Here is a 20,260-nt window from a genome sequence, read left to right on the forward strand (position 1 = left end):
TTGTTTTTTTTTTTTGGTGGAATTTTGACTTTTACTCTTCGGCCTTTGGTTGCAAAAGTAAACAAAAGAATTCTCGAAGTTTTAAGTAGTCTCTATGATATATCTAACGTCAATTTATACTAGATTTTATAGTATTAAAAGTAATGGAACGGGTTATGTACTTTGTATATGTGAAATAGATGCTTAAATGTATTTGGTGGGACTAGCTGGTTACACCATACTAGTGTGGAAGGCCACTTAATACCCATATGCACTATAAAACTCAGCATCGCTAATTTCTATGAGTTTGGTGAAGCGTCTGTCAGTAAACTAAAATATAAACACTTTTAAGATCTTTCAAATATTATGGTTTGGGTTTCCAAATTGGCAATTCCTTGATATTCACTTTTAATTTCTTGCTCAATAACTTTCTAGAACTACTATTGTTTCTATTGCCTGTTGTTGATGGTGGTGATCCTGTGGGAAGTTTAATCTTTAATTGAACCCAAGAATTTTGATGGACATGCAATGTATTTGTTGCCTCTCTTATAAACATATATCCATGTTTGTTTCGTTTATAGAATGTCGTACTATACCCTTCACTATACCGATTGGTCAAATCATATTTTAGCATATCCTCAACAAAGTAATTATGTTTTGGGGTATAGTTCACTTGTTTTGGGAACTTGATTCTTCGATTTAGTGGCTCAGATGGCTGATCATCCGTAACTATAGTTTTGTTTTTTGGGCTTAGAGAATTGTTGTCGATGCTTTTCGTATCGATTGGTTGATCACTCGGTATAAACACAGGATTATTGACCTTGTTCGAATATCTGTTTTGTCTTTTTTGTATTTTTGGCAACTCAGGGGTAATTTCACTATTCCAAATTGATTGTGATAGCACTGGACTCAACTTTGGTGTATCGATGGGATTTGTGTTTAGCATGAAGCCATTCCCCAATTCCTGTGTATGGTTTTGAGGTCGTTCATAATAGCTATTCTGTTGATTTAAAACGTGTCGTTGTTCAAGATTATATAGGTTCTCTTGATGAGAAACATTGGGTAGACAGTTATGCAAATTGCTGTTTTGATAGATATCGTGTATTTGTTGTTGCTGTTGCTGTTGCTGTTGCTGATGCTGTTGCTGATGGGTTATAGAATTTAGTGAAGAGTCTAAAGACGACTGTAAATGCAAATCATTGAGACTATTTGTCAACTGATAGTTTATGGTATTGAAGTTGGCTTGGCTTAGTTTGTTGATCACCGGCGATCCAAGATTGCTGGTGGTAATTGATGATGGAGTCTTGGTATAAAATGGACTTTGTGGTGGTTCTGAAAGTGCTGTTTTATTGAATGCTGTGAATGGAGATATTGCCAGCTCTGTTATTGCTGTTGTGGTGGTCGAGCATGAAATGTCAGGGAACTGATATGAGTCTGTCGAGACTTGGAAGCTTGGTGTTGATAACACACTGTTATCGTTGGTTGGTGGGAAAAAATTCGATGTTCTTCTTTGTGTTCTTGCATTGTTGTTAGCAGCAATGGAAGTGTTAGTGTTGCTGATGATTGGGACATTGGTAAAACTGGCGAATGATTGTGAGATTGCTGGTTGTGGCGATGTTAGAATCAGATACTCGTCCTCGAAATCGATTGGACACATGTTCTTCCGACTTAGCTAGGTGCAAAAATAAAATATCTGTCGTTGTAGTAAAAAATAAAAGTAGGCTACTAAAAGGATAAAGGTAAATAATGTATCCTTAAAATTCAACAAAAGACTAGGATGTAGTGGTGGTGGTGGTTTAAACATTCATCACAACAGTGATAATAACGAGAACTAAAGAGTATTGTGTAATAATGTGCATGTGCGTGTATCCGAGCTAAAAAAATGCAATAAAACATAAAACAATGTAAATCCTTCACATAATAAACTTTGTAGTTGAATCTCGGAATTCAAGAATTTGTATGTGCGTGCAATATGCTCAAAAGTATGCACATAATTTGTAAGACTAGTATTATATAAGAGAGATCATAAACGACAAGGGGTTTGTAATACTGAGCTACAAACTTAATATATAATCTATTAATTATCACTGGATTATATTGAGAAGAAATTATTATTTATTTGGTCGGCTAGTCTAAATATTAAATAAAGTAATAATATAAAATATAATAAACAAATTGTGTGATTTATTTTTTAGGTTGAAAAAAGAGACAGAAATCTACAGAAAAAAAAGTTAAGCAAAACATATAAAGATTCAATTGAGTGAAACTGGCGGGTTTACATACCCACGGAACACTTTTCAAAATACCATAACTCTTAATATACTATATGTTTGTAAGATCAAACAATAATCATCAACAATAAGTGTAAATTAAAGATCACAAAAGAATGGAGCGAAGGTATCGCTTGTCCCGATTTGTCAATTGCATGTATCACCCATTGTCTGCCTTGCAATCTAATCCATATTCGCTACAAGAACCACAATAGTTTTTGTTTCGATCAACAGAGATGGGAAGAAAAGGAAGGGATAAAGTGGGGTAAGAAGAAGAAAAAGTTCTTTCTTGACAAGATTGGAATGACAACACGGAAGAATGGCGGGATTGATTGGCCCAATCAGGATTTAAAAACAGAGCACAAAAGAAAAAAAAAAAAAAACGTTTCTTGCCCTGGCAGAACCAAGGCCATCACATCACCATTCCCGCTACCACTACCTCCAACATCCTTATCAAATACTTTATCCAACCAATCATTTTTCGTCTGAAAGTACCACTTAAAACCTTTTATTTCTAAAAATTGATTTGTTTCAATTTTAGTGTATGTTTACATGAGAAGGAGAATATCAGGTCCATCAATTTCCTTCTTGGTGCTTTATTTTGGCTAAATCTATTGTTACCTTAATGTAAGTAATATCGGCACTCATATTTTTTGTTGTTAAATGTTACACCTTACTAAAATCTGTTAATACGACTATTAACAATAGCTAAAACTTTTTTAAAAAAGAGCACCATTAGTGTCACATCTTGACTTACTGTAGTTTTTCTATTAAAGATATCATTTGTCCCATAACAACAAACCTGTTTCTTTATAGATCCATTAACGATATTGAAAGAATTACAACTTTCTCCATCTTTATCGAATTGCAACTCTTCTTTACAAGTGAAAGTGAAGTTCCCAAATTCCCCACCAATTAAACAACCTTTATAAAACATCAAAGTCAAAAAAAAAAAAATACTAAAACAAGAAACGACAAAAAAAAAAGGCAGCAGGAAAAAAAAAATATATAATAGAATTAAATCCCTCAAGAAAACTCCACCACCACCTTGAATTCCCAAAAAGAAAAAACAATCCAAAAAAAGATTAAGCATAAGCAATTCAATTTTGATTCTATTTCTCCTTCATTTCTGATTATCAAGTGTTGGTACTATGTCTCACTGATCTTAAAGTAGAGGTTGAAGAAAAAATTCTTAAGATATTACAGGAGATAATAATTAGTAAGATCGACCACAAGACGTCTTTAAGAAGGAGAATCAACAAAGAGGCAAAATACAAAGCACTACAATGTTAGGGCGATTATTTAAACAAAACAATAACACAACACAACCACATAACGCCCATCATCAACCTCCAATACAATCTTCGAGTAACCCAACAACCCCACCCGCTTTAACTAGTTCATACGAGGATTCCTATACTCGAGAAATACTTTATGGAACTCATAATGCCAATCAACTAAAACCTTATCAATTCAACAGTAAATTATTTCGAATAATAATATCTCAGGATGGAGGGAACTTGCGTACAAAACAGGTTTTGTATGATAGTGCCAACGATGAGAACAATCATTATTCACCAACAAAATCCCAATCATATTCTTGCTTAATGCAGCACCAGCAACAACAACAACAACAACAAACGCAAGATTTTTCAAATTTTAAGAGGCCAGTCCTGCCTAAAACCATGAAAACAGGGAAAATATACCATAATGCGTCTGATTTGAACGATTATATGTTTGGATGTGGATTACCATCAAATGAAAACCATTCTGCCACCAAATTGCATGTTTTGCCACCATTAACCAATTCAATGTATGGACCATATCCTGCTGTATTAATAACCCGCCTATTTTCCATCAGTGATGGCGAGTTTATTGATTCTTCGTTGTTTTCCAACACAGAGACCAAGGAATGGCAACCCCACCCAGCATTGACAATTAAAGAATCAAGCATACGGAAAGTCTCCTTAAAAGATGATACATCGAAAAATAATAACGTCAACAGTAGATTTGCTATTGGAATAGTGATCCCATTGGAGTCATTAGGTAGTTTGATAGATATTGTGTTTAACAATTGGCATGAAATCATCCACTATACCATAAATTTTCAAAAACTAATTTACAAGAAATTGTTAGTGCATTTAAACCAAGGTCTTACTTATGATAGTACACATAATTATACTGGATGTCAATATTTGATTAATAAAAGGATTCAATTTCCAAATTATATTTTACAACATGATAACGAAATTGGAATTCAATTACTCAAATTGATTAAAACTGTACATTATAACTATAATGTCCCCAAACTCATCAATTCAAACACCTTAATGAAATCATCAGTGACAAAAGATTTGTTTCAATATAATCCAATGTTGGTTAATTGGGTATTGGAGTTGTTAAATTGGTTAGAATTCAAGGATGGGAGATATTCGGATCACTCAAATTCGTTTTTAGGTAGCCTATTTGCTATATTGACTCCATTTAAAAAACTGCTAAGCATGAAACCATTTTATAATTCTTGCTGTGCAAAAAAAGAAGTGACTAGAGTGGTAGTGATGACTGGAAATCCAGTAGTTGCCAGAAAATTGGTTTTCATATTGAATGGATTAATACCGAACCTGCAACCAGTCAAAATATCAGAAGCAGCAGATAATCTACATGAGAATACTGTTAATGGTGGAGATGATATAGTTAAACCAATAACAATACGAAAACACTGCCACAGCCAGAAGATCCAAAACCAGAACCAGAACGAGAGCCAGAGCCAAGATCACTATCATGCATTACCGCCACAACCAGGTTCGTGCTCGATATCAGAATCTTCTTCCAACAACTCATTGACAAAATCAACACCATCATTTAAAGGATGGGAAATCCCCAATAAAGGGTCAACTTCAATTACCATGGAACCATGTCAGGTAGAGACAACACTATCGTCGTCGTGTGCCTCTGGTATTCCCATCAGGGGAACATCATCTCCTGGATCCTTATCAATGGCATATTTGTCTTCGTCTTTAAATTCGTCATATTCCTCTTCCAATTACTCGTTGAGTAAATTGGGAGGTTCATTTATGGAAAAATGGAAAAATTCTTTTGGTAGTGTTAGTAGCACCAGTGGTGCGGCAATGGGAGGAACAGGGATAGGAGGAGGAACTTCTGGAAGTATCAATAACGGGTTTAGTAACAATGCTAATGGTGGCAGTGGGCAAAACTATACTACAACAACAACAACTGCTAATAGTGGATATTTTGATGATGTATATAATTTTAACAAGCGAACATCGCCATATTCATTGAGAACCCCATCTCCCGCAGTTGAATTTGATGAGTATAATTTTTCCTCGACAAAGCCAATCAATATTATTAATAATTCACTTTCAAGTAATTTCCAACTGCTGCTTTCGATGACCCCTAGTCGATTATCGAGGACTCAATCGATGTATGATTTATATGGTAACAAACCCGCGGGGATGATGAACGTTATGAATGAAGAAGAAGATATGTCAGAGGGAGAGGATTTACATCAGAAAAGTGAATTTAATAGTAACGCCACCACGAACAACAACGCAGTAACGGGTATGCTGACACTAGAGCTTAAAAGAACCAAAACCAGTGTGTTTATCCCCTTAATACAGGATAATATGATAAAGAATATTTCTGAGCATAATCAAAGTTTGATCAAGGAAAAATGTAAACTAATTATGGAACATAAACTAAAGATGAGTGGAGTAATTGACGATAATATATTGCAGGTTGAATCGCCCAGTATACATAAAGGCACTAGACATAATGAACATATTGTTTTCAGAAACAAAACGTTGATTCCTGTGGTAGCATTTAGTGACGAGTTCAGACCAGAGTTTAACGTTCAATCGTGTCCGATAAATCCCAAATTGGAACAACAAGTAATGACAGGGATGAAGCAGGATTTATTATTTTATCAGAACAATAGTAATTATGATGAAATCGTATCACGAACGATTTTTATTAGTTTGCGTGCACGAGAGATCAAATTGATTGAAATGAATATCAACAATAAGGACAATAAAGGGTTTTCAATACCCTCTTCACCATCCAAGCAAATGGTCAATAATGGAACTATTTCATCCACAACCAACAATACATATAAAACGAAAATCAAGAAGATATATACCCCATCCAAGAACAATGGTAATAGAGAATTGATAAATAAAATTGAGACTGCGTTTAGTGAAATTGGTCAATTATTTGCTATTCAACAACAATTATACCAACAACATAATAATAATATCAACAGAACAAACGATAGTACTTACAACAATAGTGAGGTCACGAAAAGAGAATTTCATGAAAAATTATGTAAATTAGTATTACAAATTATAAATTAGCAAGACAACTGAAAGAAGGAGTGAAAGTGCAATACAATAGGAAACATTAGAGTGATTAATATACGAGATTTATTTATTTATTTATTTATTGACTTACACTTATATTTAATTCGATTCTTCTTTTTCAGTGGTTCTTAGTGTGTAAAGATTAGGCTACGACTACTGCCTACCTCCTCCCTCCTCCCACCTCTCCATACGGCAACAAAAACTTGATTAAATGGATCACACCACGCACGGAAATTATTATCCATCATTTATCCAAACAGTTGATTCATTTAACTTGTAAGGAATATACACTTGATTTCTCAACCAAGGGTACTTTTATATGTTGTGGTGTAATGAGAAACTCTTGATTATTTTAGCAATTCTTACAATCCTTTTAAGAACATCCGTTTTCGTGGAATTTACATATATTCAATGCCAAGTAGTAAGCTCGAGTATTATAGTTGGTAATTCACAAAAATGATCAACCCAAAATTGAGTCATTTTACAAAATAAGTACTTCTGTTATTTGTTAAACTGAAAGTAAGAAAAGGAAATCAAAAAGAGAATCAGCCAATATTATATTTAAAGTTTTTTACCAGTTCAGTTAAGAATAACAATTCCAAGATCAAACTGAATCAAAAAAAAATCTAGACTGACGGTTTTAATGAAATTAGGTTATCTCCGTTATGCGAAAGTTAACCTTCTACTCACAAATGAAGAGATGACGGTGTTTATTGCTAGTTGCTACTATTCACTTATTTTTTTTTTTTTTTTTTTCATGTCTAGGCTTAAAATCGACGATGGAAGCCAGGGTACGCTTTCTAGACAAGGTAAATTTGTTCAAATCAAACTACGTGACTAGCAATTGTATCATTTCACATGACAATCAAATATATGAGATGGGGATTGTACATGATAAGAAAAGTCAATGTGGCAGCCGGACATATTTCCATTACGGCTAGGGAAAGAAATAACGATCTTGATTAAGAATCTCACTATAACGGAAAATGGAAATATGCACAATTAAACAATTAAAGTTTTGTGTGAATTCTAAACACAATAAGGAAAAAAAAACAGGGAGAGAGGAAACGAGAAAAATAATATTATAATTATATTCTAGAAACTGACATGCATGAAGGAACGTTTCGTTTCACATATTTACAAACCAACCAACCAACAATCCATCCATCCATCCATCCATCACAAGTCAATTCAAGTCAAGGTGCATCAAATAATGATAACAATAATCATGAGGTTATTACGATTAATTTAAACTTAGTGTTTGTGAATCTTAATCTTTTAACTACAATTATTGTTAAACCCAGAGCCACCTTTTTTTTTTACCACGGTTAATTGTATGTCAAACTTCTGGTGTATTGACCAAGAATTTTGCTGCATAGTAAGTTTACCAAAAAAGTGGATAGCACTCTTACAAGTATCTTTGTATATGAGTTACTTTCTTTGCTTGAACAATTAGTGGTTCCCCTATTAATTATGTATTATTGATTAGATTAGCTGAATTATGATTATGATCAGTTTAGTAAGAACTTAGAGATCACATTTCCATAGTTGATTAAATTCTCTTTTACATTTCCGAGGAGTATCACATTTCCATAGTTAGCAAACCTTAATAGTCAATGTATTGTTATTCTAGAAAATTGCATATATCCTTATAAGTAAGGAAAAAATTTTAAAAGGGTTTATAATCTGCTCCTCCTTCTGTTTTAACGAACAGGCTGGATGAGTATATATATACACTAACTTATACTCTAAGTTTAAAAAACCTAAATTCTTACTTGGCCAAGAATATTGACGCTTCCAGTATTGTTTATGATTCAAGCCTTTTGTTCCAAGGTTATGACTTTTCTCGTAAGGTTAATATCAATTAATCTTAGTTGCGAACAAATCTAAGGTCTAAATTATACTACCGGTTAATTTTTACCGATAATAGCAACCGTGGTTTCAAGTTTGCAAGTTTATACAGCTTGAGCATTTTCCAAGTTGAGTATTCAAAATAAAGACTTACAAACATTCTTCAATGGTTTGGAGAGAATAATTATGATTTTAGATATCAATTAGGTCATCAGCAATGCTTGCAAAAGCTTTCACAGAATTATTAAGAGCCCAAAAAGAAATAATTCAAAGAGCAAATTTGTTTCGTATGAACCAAATATCCGATAGCAAAAGGTTACGAATACAGAATATCCGTCAAACGAACAAAAAGAAATTGGATCTTTTAGAACTTAGATTGTGTGTGTGTGGCAAGTAATTAGCTTATTCGAGGTTATGGTTTAAACTGGAAATAATGAAAACACTCAGCTATATATGAACGTGCTTGTAATGACTAGGAATTGAGTCTCAATTGAAAATTCTAATCAACTTGACCTTTACCAAAACACCAATTGCCAGTGAGGGTAGACATAAACGGAACTCCATGATGTTCTATAAATCAAAACAAAAGCGGATTTAAATCACAGAAAAAAAAAAACCCTCCTTTCTGTTTAAGAAGCGCAAATTTACTGAATTAAATGTGATTAGTTCAACAATGGCCTTCAATATTTGTTTCCATTTAATGAATTAGGTTTTCCGCATTATCAATTCCATTTTTTTGGAAAATCTTCAAAAAACAAAATCATCAATGTTTAACACAAATATAGTTGACCAGTTAATCATTTAACAAAGGAAATTTCATGTTGAAGAGAAGAGCAGCAACAACCATGTATTAGATAGTTTTGAAACATAATGATTCATATTTTAAATGTGCTGCAGAAAGAAATTAAAACCCTTCAACACAAAGTAAGCCATGTAACCAACAAATTATCAACAAACAAGCTGGCCCAAGATTTTTTATGTGATGGTTACACATTTGAAAATATGTGTTGTTAATTCCCCTTTGTACAGTTAGGCATATTTGTTTTCCCAACTGAAAGACTATGCATGATTAAATGAAATAAAACTCAAATCACTGAATTCCGTGGATCTAAAATCTAACACCAAAGAAATTCTCTCAATTGTTTTGTAAACTATTTAAACAGAAATTCGAGAACGATGAACTAAAAGAGTTTAGCACTTCATTACAATTATACTAAACAATTAATTCCTATGTTGGTCAATCAGTAAACATTGATAGGAAGTTTGTACCTCCTTTTGATGCAAGTTATCCCTGGTGGCATTCTCTTTTCTCATTACGTTTGGTAATCTACGAAAACAAAATAATAAGCATATATGAACCTTTGGGGACAACTATCAATTAATATCATCTTTTATTCAAGCACCGATGGTAAATATATTCAAATTTAGCAGCATTTTGATTTTTTATTTTGTTTGGAAATATCCAAACTAAAAAAAAGCAATACCAAGTTTTGCTACCAAGAAAAATAAAATAAAATAAAATAAACCAAAGCCTGCTTGGAATTATTCGGCGGTCACCGAAATCAAAGTAGAATATGAACCTTTTCAGGTTTTTGTATACGAACTTACTTGAATTGAATGAGTTGGGAACGAAATTGTAATTTTGAAATCTGTTCATTATGACTATTGTGATTGTATTGAGGGGTTTATTTTCAATGTGCCACAATACTATTATTACCCATGTGGCGTAACTGATTGATATTATTTGAAAAATCAAACACTCTCTAATAATAACAGCCCAAAGTTTCAAGATATACCACTATACTGTCTATTATGATGGTTCATAATTTCATTTATTAATAGTAAATAGAGGCTAATTTGTTGAAACAATGTTTTGGTTTTTCCTTGCTCACACCTCATTTTAATTACAAACATTCTTGATAGATAACCAATTGAAGTCCGTATATTGTCTGAATACCGCGATTGGAACATGTACATTAATATCTTTAGATTAGTTATTTCTGTCATTTTCTTGCTGTTTGTTTGTTTGTTTCTTTACTTGTAATTGTAGATCGTTATGATATTCATAAAAGAAACTAAAAACCATCATTTCTTTGTAGTAGCACAAAGAGAATTCAAATAATAATTAGATCGAATGCATGAATAATTACACAAAATATTTAACTTTAATAAAAGTATTCCAGAAGCAAGAAGAAAGAAGAAATGTCGTTTTGTTTTATTCTTTGTTGTATTATGCAAACTGGGTTAATTGTTATTTCTATAATCTGGATCTACTAAGGAATGAAATTCGAATATGATATTAATAGTTCAGACTTGTATCAACGGCACATACATTTTTCAATCATACAGCACTACCACTAGCACCGATGGATGAATAGGGAACGATTTCAGTTGCATGTGACATTCAGCGGTAGATTTTGAATCAATTAACTGGCTATTTTTCTTATTGTTTCAAATACTACGGAATTCCTTCCTCTCTCTTTCATACTCTGTATAGAGGCAATTCAGAACACCACCAATTGAACTCTCTTCATTTTACATAACAATAAAATTCATTCAGATGAACGACTCAAATCTATTCATATGCATTATTATCCATATAATTTCCCTTACAATTAATGATGTAATAGGTGCACAATTGCGTATGGTATGCACCAACTATATGTGATTATGTAATCAAAGTCATTGGCTTTACTATTGTCAGTCGTAAGTCTAATGTACCCTGATTTGAAGTTAGAGTTGCACTTCTTACTGGAAGAAACCCATCAATGTTTGTTAATTACAGGTTAACTCCTATATAATCAATAAACTCAAGTTTTCGGTGGCGCAAGTAAAAAACCACTTTCAATGGGTTTCCTATTGTCACTATTATTAGTTGCAACAAATGAAATAATCAATGACACCTAACTTAATCCAATCAATGGAATTTGTGAATTCATAAAAGGGGTGAAAATTGACAAAAAAAAAAACAATCTAAACTGAAATGTTCTATTGTTCTGATATCTGTTCAATCAATCAATCAACTGATCAGGGGGAAATACCTAGAATCACAATAGAACAATGCTATTTATCCTTATCCAAAGTGGCTGTGCTATATTGTTTCCCACATCTTTAATGTTTTGTTTTTTGTCGTTATGATGTAACGCCGATATCTCTTTTTTTTGTTTTGTTTGGTTGATGTCCCGATGAATTTCGCTTTGTTTCTTTAAGTGGAGCTAAATGATTGGTTAACAAGAGTTTAATATAGGCATTTACAAATGGTTTGTGAAAACAAGATCTCATAAGGCTATAATAGATTCCACCCAATATTATATTGAATAGAACCCGAAATTAATCAATAGAAACATCATAAAAGAATGTTAACTATACTGTTCTGTTTTATCTCATATCGATCTGATAAATTTAGGATGTCAATTCGAGGATAATCCGAAAACGTTGCTTTTTTTTATTGGTCCTGTAGGGGGTGTAATAATCTTGACCGGGGACAAAAAAAAATATTCGGGGTGTACGTCTGTGTCAGCTAGGGGAATGAAGGTAAAAAAAACTGAAATAAATGTTTTAACATGATGTGTTCTAGTAGTTGATCTCATCAAATTTTACAGGAAAAGTGAATAAATTACATTTTGAAACTTCCATTACTGGTTAATTGATACTATTTGTGAACGGATGAGTCGGTTAGAAGGGGATTTTCTAAAGACACAACGGTCCAGACTTATAGGAGACGGTGATAGAGAATTGACGGAAAAAACGGACAGAAGTTTTAACGATATGTTTCAAAATATCCTGAAACACTCAACGGTTGTGTGTAGTTTATAATTTAATTTGAATACTTGTCATTTGATCAAGCTATTACACTCGAACTACTCGAATAGTCCCATGAAGAATATTTAGAGAAAGCACAATAAGCCCACTCTACATATTGCTTTTTGGTATTGCTTCCAAATTACCGTTGACTAGGTTGTAAAATAATTCATATGTCAAGGTTGTTCATTGATCATGTGTCCCCCAGTATCATGAAACAATCGTGTCTATTCCACCACTTACATCATCAGTCTTGCATGAAAAATTCAATTCCCACGACTCTGCGAAATAAGTTAATCCGGCAACCCAACCATTGAATGTACCAGAATAATGTAGAAAAAACACTCAAAAGAAGTGAGCACATCTAAACCCGGAGTTTTGTAAAGCGGTTATGTTGTTAAAAAAATGGCTGTGGGAGTTAATCAAGATGACCAAGATTTTCAAACTTTGTTGTCGGCATTAAGCAATTCCAATATGTGCTCTTTTTTTTCCGTTTCCTTTCCATTCCTCTACACTTTTCCTTCTTCTTACAATCTGATATACCTTTAAAGAACAAATTGATACCTACATATGGCAGATATTGTTCGATTTATCAAGTCCACTTTTGAATCTCAGTATTCAGATAATTTCATTTAGAAATTTCTTTTTTTTTTTTTTTGGTGTTGGTTCAGAATTAATGCTAAATTGGGTTAGTGGTAAGTCCTAACTCGGTGCGAGTTGCATTTTTGTATTTTGGTTCTAATGTGGCCACAAAAAGTTGTCTGTCCGCCTCAATTAAATACTAATTTGGGGGGATGACTAATTATCCTCGTTGGCTTTTCTCAATGGAAGTTTCCAAACAAGAACTTCCTTCTAACAACTACTCTTTGTGTAATTCTTCATAGTTTCCATTGTGTACGAATTAATTAGCAACTACTTTTAGCTTGAAATTCAAATTGTGACGAATATCAAATAGATGAATTTCAGATCTCATTTGTCACTCCGATGACCTTCAAAATTATTCCCCTGTTCCTCCATAGTAATAATAATGAATGATAAATATGAATACACTGTTCTACTTTTTTCTTTTCATTGAGCTATTGTTCTTCCTGATTTTTAGTAATTTTGTATTTCAATTGTCTAAAATGTCTTTGTTGTCTTGTATATATCATGCATATTTAGATTTACATGTGCATACATGTATCATTAATTCCATTCAGTCCTCGAGAGTCTTCTTTTTTTTTTTGTTTGTTTGTTTCTAAATTAAAAGACATAATGAATGAATACTAACCACAAAATTATACACATGAGTGGAGTCAAGTTTTAGTTTCTGCTAATTGTTTTCTAATTTCTCAATTCACATTGTTCTTGTTCTATTGGTGGAGTTTTATATAGAAGGAAATTCAGTTCACTCTTCTTTCCATGCCAATTCTATTTTTTTTTTTTTTTAGTTCTAGTTTACCCAGTTCTTAGTTTCTAAATTTTTTTCTAGTTTAGTATAGTTTGTCGATTTTTTTACTTATTTGCCACGATGGAGTTCATTAGATAAGAAATGAAATTATATTCCATGCCTTCCATGTGAAAGATAGATACGACATATAGAAATGACCTTTAATTCACAAATACATTAAAACATGCTTGGCCACGATGGTTCTATTCTTATATGCTCAACTAAAAAACTAACAGAGTGTAAGTATGGGCTCAAAACAAAAATGATCGGCGCCACTAGAGTATTTTTTTTCTTGACTTTGTTTTCGTTTCTCCACTCTGTTTCGTCTCCTTTTTTTTCTTCTTTTTCTTTTCTCTCTCCCCTCATCTGGACAAAAATCTGCATTTGTCGTACCAGTGGTGCGACTTCCACCACCACTGCTGCATACTCGTACCACCTAGATGTATATGTACGTGGGTGCACACATTCACGCACCACTCACACCACTATCCCTAATGCCGACACTTCCATGAATCCCATAACAAATTTTCAAGGAGTCAACGAAAAGAAATCGAGAAAAACCCATCAAAGTTTCAAATCGTCACGAATAGTTAGGCAAGCAGGGACTCCTAATATTAAGCTGGTGTGTATATTCAAGTAAATTAGCCTTTAATTATACTCCCCCTCTCCTTCACTCCGTGTTCTTGTTCTTGTTCTTATTTGCTTTTGCTTTTGTTTTTCTTTGCACTCAATGATGACGGAACTCAGTGAAAGTACTTAAAAAAAAAAAGGCTGGCCTTACGAACTTTTGATCTATGTTTCAAAATTGGGGCGAAAGGGAGGCAAATGAATGAATAGGAAAAGTACCAAAGGCAAAAGTGAGACAATAGAATAACTATGCGGCTAAAGTTGAGGAAGTAAAGAAGATATATAGGAAAATCTCCCCATCCCCTGTTTTATCTTATATCTTTCAGGTTTCAATTTCTATTTTATCATCCATCTTGAGTGATTTATTTTTAACTCTTCAATTTCGAAGATTTTTGAATATTTCGATTATACTGATGTATTTTCCTCCTTTTTTTTTTTTTTTTTTTTTTTTTTTTTTGGCCAAATGCTTTTTCTTTTTTCTTCGATACCAAAAAGAAACTGTTCCTGGCCGTATTCTTTTTTTTTTCTTGGAGGGGGTTTCCACCCCCATTCGTGCCCTACACTGGCCGCCATTTCACCCCCATCTTTAAATACAAGAACAAAAACTAAACATCTAATACTTTATCCAACTATAACCTTAATTAGTTTTTTTAAAAAAAGACCAACTGTATGTTCAAGATTACCACTTTGACCTCTTCATTTGCCGATAGTTTATTCTGTTAGGGTCTTGTCCTATCTCTGTTTTGTTTGGTGAAAAATATTAGATAGATATAGCTGACATATTGACCGAAGAAGATTGAGGGGGTGTGATATAGTTGACTTAGAACTGCGAAATTATATCGAATCCTTATTATCAACTCAATCACTATGTTCTTTACAAAATAAAAGTATCAAAAAAAAAAAAAGGCGTATTATATAACATTAAGATTATGGTATAATATATAAAATCTTGTATTTAAAACGTAATAAAAAATATTAATTACAAAAGTATAACTGAAAAAAGAATGGTGGAAAATATAATTAATCTTGGTCTCTTCTATCCTCTATAATCTTGAATGGCAGTTGTGTTTGCAGAAGCAGCAATGGTGTTTTAGTTGTGGTGGGTTCCAGTTGGTGTGGCGATGCTTGCCAATTGTGGAAGAAACAACCCGGCAGCAATAGTATCATCATTGGTGATATTGGTAGTGGTGGTGTCTTCATCTACGCCAGCGCCAAATGAAAACATTGAATTGAAGCCATTATTGTTACTAGCGTTATTATATGGATTAACACTAGTAGTGGTGAACATGTTTTCATCAAACATCGAAGAGTATGAACCTAAATCCTCACCTAATCCATAGTCAATTGACGACGACTGTGTATGTGATTGTATTGGCTGAGAATAATCCAAATCTTTAAACATATCAGTGTTAAACATTGGTGCACTGGTATTATTATTCGAAATTGAATCAGTCACGCTGATATTGGTTGTCGAAGATGATGAAGGTACGGAGTCAAACATTTCACTGAATACTGGAGCGGTTGATGATGGCACTGAAAATTGTTGGTGTTGATAGTTTTGTTGCGATGGTAATATGTTGTATTGTAATTTATCATCATTATTGTTTACACTGTTGTTGTTGGGAAGCAAATTGTAATCGGAATAAGAAGGCATTTTCGTCATTGGCAAACTTGATTCATCAGCAAAGTTCATATTCAACAATTGATCATCTAAAGTTGTTGGGTACGATATTGTTCCCATATCGGAAACTGCAGTGTTTGGATTGCTTAGACTTGGTATTGTTTGACTTATTGGTGTCAATGGAATCGAAGGATTGGAAGCTGTGTCATCATGAGGAGAAAATACCGAATCACTGGCACTATGGTGGTGATGTTTTTTCTTGTTGCTTGAACCAGCTGCTGTTGTGGCAGATAACTGTGGTGAAGTTAGCGACGATGAAGTCGAGGACTTTGGTGTTGAATACACTTCAAATGTGGTATACTCACCTGATTCTTTGACTTTCTTAATAAAATCCCAACATTTGTCACCATAAGTCTTAGGGGTCAACCCGAGCACCGATTTAAACACTCGATGGAAATGCCAAGCACTCAACTTTGATTTAGCAGCCAACTCTTTGAATCCAAGCACACCACCTCTTCTTCTTCTTCTTTTCCCATTACCATTAGCAGTGGGGGAACTTGGCTCCTCGGTACTGTTTGATTGTTGTTTTGGTTGAAATACATTTATAGCAGCAGCTAATGCCAAATGACGACATGCCAAATCAACCAAACGGTAATGGTCCGAATCATTTTTCGATAAACTCAAATCTTTGCTAGTAATATTTGGAACGGACCCACGATGATGGCTGCTTTTAAGATCACCAAAGTTATGAATGGATCTTAATCCGTCTTCTTCTTTTCTTGTTTCAATAATATTTTCTTTGATTTTCCGAGTATTTGATTCTTCGTTTTCATCCAATAAAGGTTGAATAAACCCGATTCTTTCATTAACAGTAGCAACACATTTGATTAACAAATTGACGTCAATGGCATAACTATGAATAGGATCGCATGTTTCACATGGCTTGTATCCCAACAGCAATGCTTCTTCATTGGTGTCAGTAAACTTGATTTCCAGTTTCAAATTGGTGGTTGGTCGAGAATCACAATCGGGACGACAATAAATTTGACTGACTTTATTACAAACGAAAAATGACCCAGCCGCAAATGGGTCATTGAATTGGTAGGCTTTCCATTTAGAAGCTTCACTAGAATAAACCATCTTAGGAATTAATAGTATTAACTTGTTGTTGTCGTGGTGGTGGTGGTAGCAAGTAGTAATAGTAGTTGGGGTTTCTAGTTGTTTATTGTGAAACTCTTAATTAATATTATTATTTAAATTGGGGAAAAAACCCTTGAATTGAAATAATTTGACGGGGGTGGCAATTTATATATATACTGTTTTCAGTGTATATCTGTTGATAAGGTATAATTTATTTTCCGTCGTTTCCAATTGAATATAAATAATATTATTTTCTAAATGGATAAGTTAAAATAAAAATGAAAAAGAATTCCTCGAGGATAAATTGAAAAATAAAAAAAAAGGGGGAAGAATTTGAAAACGGAGGAGGAGGAGGAGAAATATTGGTGGGTTTATATATAGATGATATGTTTCTGGTGTATGCACAATTGTTTGTATATATGTGTAAGTGTGTGTAAGTATATGTGTGGGAGGGTTATTGGGGGGGGGATGAGTGTGTGTGTAGTGATTGTGTGAGGGGGTGCACAAAAAAAAGATGAGTGATGTAATTTCAAGTATTGAGGCGTTGTGTTCTATTCCGATAACTTAGCACAAAACTAAAGGGGGAAAAGGAAGATTGAAAAAAAGAAATAGAAACACAATAGAATTGCAGGAAACACAAAGCTGGCCCTCAAAAAAAAAAAAAAAATTGATTGTTTCGTTAGTTAGTTTTATAATAATTGACTAAAGATACACAACCACAAAACTTATCTCTATGACGAAATACTTTTTGTTTTCAGTCTGATGCAGATGTATAAACTAACAACTCAAAAAATAGATTTTAAATTTTCACTCTGGAATATATTTTAAATTTTTAATCACAAAGGACAACCTTGGTATTAAAAATCAAATCTTAGAATGTCGTAGAACAGGAAAGATAAATGTTCACGATTCGGGTTTCCAAACTAATCTAATATATTTTAAATCAGTTTTTGGATTTTAGTTGGTGTAATTGGTATTAGTTTCAAAAATGCAAATAATGTATATCCCAATTTTGTGCACCAGTTGTACCAACACGCCTTTTTTGGATCGGATAAAATAAATAATAATCGATAATATCTCAGAAGAACAAGTGACTTAATCACTTTAGGTAATTAATATCCGAAAATAAAGTGAACGTTGTTTCTTAAAAGTATATGATTTAAAGTAATAACAGCCTTAAGCGAAACTAAAATAGCTTGAATGTTGTTATTATTCAATAAGGTTTGTTGGAATTGAAAAGGGAAAAAGAATACAATCGGAACAATAGAAGACAAAAAAATAAGCAACGGTGAACTCGAGAGATTGCAAGGTGATCTCTTCTCATATTTATAGTTCAAACATCTCGAATAATCACAATTATTAATTTGAGAGCAATGAATGAAAAACCAAGACCTTGTCAGTTAGAAATTATCATAGCCATTGGCAAATGTAGTTTTCCTATCCATTCAGGAGGAGAAAATGGAGTTCCTTGAGCATTCAATGTTTTTTATTTAAACTTTTCATAGTCTACGAATATGTGGATTTACTTGTTTTCAGTCTTTAAATTCTACAAATGGTAAAAGGATCAACTCAATGCAAAAAAGAAAACAGAACTGATGAACAAGCCCTTATATTTAAAGTTTAACACTCATAGCATTGGTTGTTTAAGTTGTGAAATTCTGAGTACAAAAAATTTAGTTTTCACCTAACCATACAAGTTTTGGATATAAGAGCAGCCACAGATGAAGTATTGTTAAAAAGTTTGTTCATTGAGTTGTGAATGAAATAGATAGTTTTGGACTGTTATACTACTGAAATTCGACACACCAAACTAGCCAAAGTGTTATTTCTTCCCTTTCCATTGTTGAAATCCCAAGTCTATTCCATTTTGCAGCTTTTTTTTTTTGAATATTATTATTTCTTCTTTGCCTTGTGACGGACAATGTTTGTGTCTATTCACTGTGTGCAGGATAATGTCGTTTTCATTTTTAAATAGATTTGCGCATCATCATTTTGCAAATTCTTTTCCCAAACTAGAAGCTAACAAGCACAACCACCTATATTAGACTTAACAACTAATATTACATGGGATATATTTCAAACTAAAAACAAATAGTCCTATCTACATGGGGTTTTTTTTGTTAAGTTTTTTTTTTTGCCTCTCCTTTCACGCCTTGGGAAAAAGAAACAAAAAAAAAAAGCTAGTGAAACTCCCTTCTATTGTTTGTTCATGGCAAGTGTAATTCTCCACAGATTGTATTCTTAGAGACGGAAATCTGTAGAGTTTGTTAAAATATAACAATCGTGTCTAAGATTCTGGCGGACGGGATTCCAGAAATAAAGAGTAAGTTTGCCAGCCAGCATATAATTATTCAATTGCCAGTGCTATTTAGATTGTCTTTCAATTGGTAATGATGCCAATGACAATTACATCATCATTATCAACGAGTTTGACATACAGCTTTAATTATTTTTATAGATATGTAATAAGTAATGGATTACGTAATAATCCCTTACCACTTGCAACTTTAAAATCACAGATAAAATATTTTGTTTTTAAACAGCACCTGTGGTTGAGAAAAAAAAAAAGACTAAAAAATAAAAATAGAGTTTCTATTGTTAGTATTTCGGTATAACATATATCCGTGGCTAAAATAGGCGAAATAAAAAAAAAAATGTTCAAAAACTGAATGAACAAATAAAGAATACAAAAAATAAAACCGATACAAAATTACAAAATCATGAATCGGTGAGTTTCAAAACCAACTTATTATAATTCTATTTAGCAAATTATAATAATTCTAACTATCAAAATTATTATAAATTCAAGAATAAGCAATAATTCTAATCGGTTTCTACTAAAGCAGATAATCAGATGTTTTTACAACAGATTCAGAACTAGAAACGATGATAAAGAGCACTATAAAATAATGTTACAAAGGCAACAATGCATCAACACTCAAGAGAACAAGAACAATCCCGTTTGCTGCATAACTTAGTTTATGCACCAATGATGACGTTGATATAATTGTTAAAGATTGTCTTATACTTCCAATTTCAATTTTTGGGTTTCCAAATAGTAATATTATTAATGGCTTGTCGGGGATAATTTAGCTAAGGTATAGTAATGACGTCTATCAAGAACTTGATTTCAACTGTAGTTAACATCGAATCGAGATATACATTT

The 20,260-nt window shown here is 32.9% G+C and overlaps 3 protein-coding genes across 3 annotated transcripts; 1 reads left to right on the forward strand and 2 right to left on the reverse strand. All coding sequences in view use genetic code 12, as the record gives it.

The window, feature by feature from the left end:
- Positions 1–343: 343 nt before the first annotated feature.
- Positions 344–1,636, reverse strand: CD36_18230 (conserved hypothetical protein; the record flags this gene model as incomplete). The annotated part of the gene is made up of 1 exon (XM_002418256.1): positions 344–1,636. The coding sequence occupies one exon, from the start codon at positions 1,634–1,636 to the stop codon at positions 344–346; it is 1,293 nt and encodes a 430-aa protein (XP_002418301.1).
- Positions 1,637–3,535: 1,899 nt separating this feature from the next.
- Positions 3,536–6,619, forward strand: CD36_18240 (conserved hypothetical protein; the record flags this gene model as incomplete). Its single annotated transcript, XM_002418257.1, has 1 exon — positions 3,536–6,619. The coding sequence occupies one exon, from the start codon at positions 3,536–3,538 to the stop codon at positions 6,617–6,619; it is 3,084 nt and encodes a 1,027-aa protein (XP_002418302.1).
- Positions 6,620–15,423: 8,804 nt separating this feature from the next.
- On the reverse strand, positions 15,424–17,094 carry CD36_18250 (conserved hypothetical protein; the record flags this gene model as incomplete). The annotated part of the gene is made up of 1 exon (XM_002418258.1): positions 15,424–17,094. One exon carries the CDS (start codon positions 17,092–17,094, stop codon positions 15,424–15,426), a length of 1,671 nt encoding a protein of 556 aa, XP_002418303.1.
- Positions 17,095–20,260: the final 3,166 nt, after the last annotated feature.

The sequence above is a fragment of the Candida dubliniensis genome, chromosome 2 (assembly GCF_000026945.1).
Source record: "Candida dubliniensis CD36 chromosome 2, complete sequence".
Taxonomy (NCBI): domain Eukaryota; kingdom Fungi; phylum Ascomycota; class Pichiomycetes; order Serinales; family Debaryomycetaceae; genus Candida; species Candida dubliniensis.